The 6,000-nt window shown below is 45.6% G+C and overlaps 1 protein-coding gene across 2 annotated transcripts in view; it reads right to left on the bottom strand.

The window, feature by feature from the left end:
* Window positions 968-6,000, bottom strand: part of LMX1A (LIM homeobox transcription factor 1 alpha) — a 167,452-nt gene continuing 162,419 nt past the window's right edge. For both annotated transcript variants that reach the window (XM_013988077.2, XM_013988078.2), the window contains exons 8-9: window positions 5,308-5,478; window positions 968-2,404 (exon numbers count right to left, since the gene is read on the bottom strand). In XM_013988077.2, the coding sequence (XP_013843531.2) occupies window positions 2,244-2,404; window positions 5,308-5,478 (332 nt within the window). In that variant the 3' untranslated portion in view covers window positions 968-2,243. The remainder of the gene's footprint in view (window positions 2,405-5,307; window positions 5,479-6,000) is intronic.

Raw genomic sequence — 6,000 nt, 5'->3', positions numbered from 1 at the left:
TCTCACAATGCACATCCCAAGGTACTCTGCCTTGAGAAAACTTGCTGGAGAGCGTGAAATGTTCTCATCTGGAGCAGTGTCTGTAAGGACCAAAGTCTCTGAGTCCATCTTGGCAGTGGGGCAAGAACCGCCTTCTTCTCATGTTTTGCTGTAGTCACTTAATCACGCTTTCCCTTCAGGTAAAGCTTCCCCCATTATTGACAAAACATCTCAAGTTCCCTGCCCACCACCCCTGCCCCTGAATAAACACCAGCTCATTTGTAAGAGGTTTTTAATTTCATCTTGGTATGCCATTAAGGAGTGGAATCAGGATCTCTATTCATTTTCACTCACATAGTATCTGCTACTTTCTCCAACTGATCCTCACCATGGAAGCCGGTGGAACCATACAGTATCTGCACCATTTTCACTCACCAGACTGGTTTGGGTTGCTCGGTGGTTTGCATAAATTATTTAAAAACACACACACACAAGTCACACAACATAGACTCTACCATGAGGGGGCGTGTTCTCTCTGGCCTTGCAGAGAGTAATGGGGACCAGTTGCTGTGTCTGAGGCTCTGATGACCGGTGATGACCCTAGGAGTGAGGCCAAGCCTGTCCTGGTCCCTCTGGGAAGAGTCCTCTGTCTTCCCCATCACCTGTTTCTGGAGGCCTGCTAGCACAGAGGTAGCCCCTCTTAGCACCACGATGGGAGGACAGGGTGTGGAACTGTCCCTGCGCACAAGGGCAGCTGGGTTTTCTGTGCTCAGCATCAGAAGGAGGCCTGGGTCTCCACTCCCTGCCTCTTTGAGCTCCAAGAGGCTGTGTGCAAACAGACCCTTTGGAACAGAGTTCAGCAAACGTTTTATGAAAAGATCCAGACAGTACAGGTAGTAACTATTTAGGCTTTCCAGTTCATATGTGGCCTGTTGCATATACTTTTCCTTTTTTTTTTTTTTTAACAAGACTTTAAAAATGTAAAAACCCTTTGTAGAGGGCAGGCCATAACACATAGGCCTGCAGGCTGTAGTTTACTAATCCCTGGTTTAGAACATGACCATGATCATGCCCTCTTCAACCCATCAGTCACAGCCTCCTCCCCGCTGAAGGCCTCTGGCATCTTCCCAAGCTGCCTTGAGCTGCTACCTGCAGCCCAGGCTTTGCAGAAGGGACCAGGGCAGGCAGGGTTGCCCTCAGGTTCCTGCTCTACAGCCCCACGTAAGTCTCTGCAGACCTTTGCCAAGAGACTGGTCTGGTTGTATTTTAAGCAAATATCAGATATTAGTCTCAGCCCTGCTCATGTGTCCTGGGGGTGAATTAAGCCTCAGTGTCCCCAGTGAGGTAGGTACATACTATCAGCCTCATCCCACCCTTGCAGATGCTGAAGTTCAAGAGCAGAACTGACCTTCCCACTGCTGCCTAACGGCCACGTGTCCAAATTTCCAAAAAAGCCGAAGGGTCTAGGCTTTAAATTTTCTAAGGATGTGACCAGGAATTGCTCTGACCCACCCAAAGACCAGTGATTCAACCTCAAAGAGCAAGAATCCACCAGTGAAAACTGTCAGCCACACCGAGTTCCTTTCCAGTCCTCAGTGACACTCTCTGAAAACAGAATTAACTCAAGCACTCAAAGCTATGGGTCTCAGTGGAGCAGCGCTCTCTGCCCTGCCCACAAGTCTCTTCAAACTAAAAATAAAGTTTATAAAAGTAAATTATCTCATTTTATAACTTAAGTGCATCAAGCATTTCCTTAAATATAGTTCACACTGAAAATAAAGTTACTTTTTGCTGTACAGTTGGTGTCTGTTATAATTAGGAATAAACTTTGATGATACAGTATGGAAGGGTACACACTCACACACACATCTAGCTATCTGTCTGTCTGTCTATGGGTGTGTGGACGGGTGGATGTTTGCACCTCTAGACAGGAGCTTCCCCTCAAAAGGTGGGAAGTTGTTAGGGGTCTCTAGGTATCTAGTTTGCATGAGAATGCCTATATTAAAAGTCCCTGTCCTTAAAGATAAACACATCTTCAGACCTAACACTAAGACTCTTATTAGAAACATTAAACTATGCAATCCGTAATGTATTCGGTCTTTGGAAATGCCAAGCTACACCATATCATTGTACAACAGCATCCCCAACAAAACTCCCTCCCCGACCCACCTCTTCCCTGGCCTCCCCACCTAGAGCTGGCCAACCCCTCATAGAATAAGGCTGTTCCAGACCAGGAGCCCAGCCACAGAACTCCAGGGGAGGGCTCAAGAGGTGAAGTAAGAATTCTGCATGGAGTACAGGTGGTCAATGGGGTTTCCCACTCTGGACTGCAGGGGCCCAGCTTCCGACGTTGCTAGGAAACAGTCACCCAGGTTACTGAGGGAGGTGTCATCACTATCCAGGTCATGGAAAAGGGGCTCAGCACCTGAAATGGAGATGAAACACTGGTGTGAGGGTCTGGAAAAAGCGATTCCCTCAGGGCTGGTACATTCAGCTGAATCCAGCCTGCATGGTCTGAGCACACCCCTCCAGGGGAAGCTAGGGAAGGGGTGGGGGTAAGAGGAGAGCTACCTAGAAGAGGAGAGGGGGCATAGTCCCAGTGCACAAAAGATCTATGTTCTCCTTAGGGGGCTGATGTTTAAAGTGCAACAACTGAGGAGTTCCCGTCGTGGCACAGAGGAAACCAATCCAACTAGGTTACAGGTTCGATCACTGGCCTTGCTTAGTGGGTCAAGTATCTGGCATTGCCAGGAGCTGTGGTGTAGGTCACAGACGTGGCTTGGATCCTGTGTTGCTGTGGCTATGGTGTAGGCTGACAGCTGTAGCTCCGATTGTACCCCTAGTCTGGGAATCTCCATGTGCCACGGGTGCGGCCCTAAAAAGCAAATAAATAAATAAAGTGCAACAACTGAAAATGATATAAATTAGGATATGACAAAGTACTAAATTGAGTACAGCATAAGCAAATGTCAGTGTCTAGACAGTGAGGGTGGGGAGTGGGCAAGATAGCACCACAGGCTGGAGACACAGGTATAGGGCTCCTACAGGACTCTGGCCACAAAAAATGGTTTTAAAGGAGGGATGGTCAGAAAACAAATATCAGCTCTGCAAACAATGCTCCAGAAACCTCTGGTGACAACACTTGGCCTATTTTCAATTAGCATAAGCATATGGAGTGGCAGCTATTTCCCCTAATTTGTACTGCAAAGGTAAGGAAGGTTAGGTGTCCACACTCAACTAATTTACGTCTTTGATGAAGAAACCATTACTGCAAATTGAGGAACAGCTGGGGGGCCACTGGGAACAGAACCTTGAGGCATGTACACTTCACTTCCACTTTAAGGAAATGGGAGAGATGAAAACTGCAGTTTATAAGACTTGTCATATGGCTTTAATTATTCCTTTTACTAAAGGGTTCATCACAGGAATCCCTTATGTAACAAGATCTCTAGGACTCTGAAAATGTAACAATTTGCAAAAAAAAAAGAGTTATCGGCCCTGTTTCTGCATAGTGGCGAAGACTGGGACAAACCTTACACGTGTCTTCTAAGGGAGCAGAGGATGGCTGTCACTGGAGTGTGCACATGTATGTTTATGAGTGTGTGAATGAATGAAGTTGGTGCGTGAAGTCCCTGCAAAGGGCGGGATCTTAATAAACGTGTGCTGAATGCATCACATGGGAAGATAGGGCTGATTTAACAATATAGATACTTTTTTTTTTAATGAAGGCATAAAAGAAGTTGACAGAATCTGCGAGCTGAGGGATATATTTGCTGATACTAATGTTTTGAAGACTGGTTGATTAAAACTTTAGTCTTAGCTATCAGGGTGACTGTAGATTTCACAGTACAGATAAATGTATTACACAGGCCACCTACCTTCTCTGATTAAAAAGGTAGTGGCCTATATTGTGCCCTGAGATTGAACTTCAGCCTTCCATTCTAGAGCTTGGCCACCCCAGATCCTGTCCATCAACAAAAGCAGCAAGCCAGGCAAGTCGGGGAGCCTCAGCTGTCCCCACACCTAACATTTAAAGCAACCCCAGTCTGGCTGGGTGGAACTTGGGAGAGGATACTTTTTTTTTTTTTTTTTTTTGCTTTTTAGGGTTGCTCTCGAGGCATATGGAGGTTCCCAGGCTAGGGGTCCAATCATAGCTACAGCTGCTGGCCTACACCACAGCCACAGCAACATCAGATCCTAGCCATGTCTGCAGCCTACACCACAGTTTATAGCAATGCCGGATCCTTAACCCATTGAGGAAGGCCAGGGATTGAACCTGTAACCTCATGGTTCCTAATCAGATTTGTTTCCACTGTTCCATGACGGGAACTCCTGGAGGTGGGGGGTTACTATTAACTTCACAAGTCAATTTATGTTTTGGGAATTACATGAGAACACTGACTAATATCCATAATCAGATAATATTTGGAACATTTATTTTCTGTGCTTTTCTATATAAATTTTTTACTATGTAAGAGTTTACTTAATTAAGGCCTCTGCTTATATCACTGCTGATAATGCTTATGAACATATATGTGTGGTATCTGGCATAAAATGAAAGACTTGGGAAGTTCAATCCCAACAAATAGGTCTACAATGAAAACACAACCTCCTATGCAAACCAACAAATAAGAAGCTTTGAAAAGGGGAATAAATGTCCAATAAATTTTTTTTTTAAAATGCAGAGCTTCCTCATCTGCCTGTGTGTATCCCTCACAAGCATCCTCTCTTAATAAATCTATTTCTTGCCTATCAAAAGAAATTTTTAAAAAACTCTTTGAAATATAAGAAGAGGAGTTTCCTGTGGCACAGTGGGTTAAGGATCTGGTGTTGTCACTGCAGTGGCTTGGGCCACTGCTTTGTCATGGGTTTGATCCCTGGCCCGGGAACTTCCACATGCTGCAGGCACAGCCCCCCCAAAATAAATTTAAAAATAAAAGTAAAAATGAAACACAATAGAGACTGGACAAAAATCACAACTGTAGTAAAGATCTTTCTTGAAAGCTGACAGACCCAATGGACAAAATGTAAGGTAATAATACATTTGAAAAACACAATTTGAACATAATAACCATTAAACAGTTTGATTACATATGTTAAAAAAAGAAAAGAAAAGGGAAGTACATGGAAGCATCACTTGTGGACACGTGGACTAGTCTTTCTTCTGTAGCCATCAGTTAGGGGATTCAAGCCATATTTAGGGGGACACTTATTCTGCTTTGGAGCTTCAGTGAGCATCTAGGAACTGTGTAGAGGTGTCTGGGAGGGAATGAAAAACTCACGCAAGCAAGCTGTGCGAGGTCCCTGCGGGGCTTGAGTCCTTCTTACCATAGGGGTGCATGTGGTCTCCAGGCATCTGGGGCGGGGTGAGACCCTGTCGGAAGGGATCTGAGTTGTAGACGCTCTGCTCAATGGCCAGGAGCTGCTGTGGGGTAGGCAGAGCCGTGTAGGGGTTCATGATCCCTTCCATCCCAACGCTCCCGCCACCATTTGTCTGAGCTGCGAGACAAAGAAGAAGGCAGATCACTCTCCACGTGCAGTTGTGAGGGAGGGCCACTTCACATTCCCCATGTGACCATGGCCAATATCATTTTACTTCCTGGGTCTTGGTTTCTTCATTTACAGAGTGGATGGGTTAAGGTGACATCAGTGGTTCCCAGCCTGTGCCCTTCAAGGGATGACTTTGAAGAACAGGGATAGGAGAGCAGCTGTTGAACTTGGAGAGCTTCTTTGCTTCTTTTTTTTTTTTTTTTTTTTTTTTTTGTCTTTGTAGGTCCACCCCTGCGGCACATGGAGGTTCCCACGCAAGGGGTCAAATTGGAGCTGTAGCCGCCGGCCTACACCACAGCCACAGCAATGCCAGATCTGAGACATGTCTGCAACCTACACCACAGCTCACGGCAATGCTGGATCCTCAACTCACTGAGCTAGGCCAAGGATTGAACCTGCATCTTCATGGATACTAGTCAGATTTGTTTTTGCTGAGCCACAACAGGAACTCTGCTTCTTTGAACTATATAA

Source organism: Sus scrofa, chromosome 4 (genome assembly GCF_000003025.6).
Source record: "Sus scrofa isolate TJ Tabasco breed Duroc chromosome 4, Sscrofa11.1, whole genome shotgun sequence".
NCBI lineage: Eukaryota > Metazoa > Chordata > Mammalia > Artiodactyla > Suidae > Sus > Sus scrofa.
Note: the sequence above shows the minus strand (reverse complement) of the source record. Positions and strands in the feature narration are given on the sequence as shown.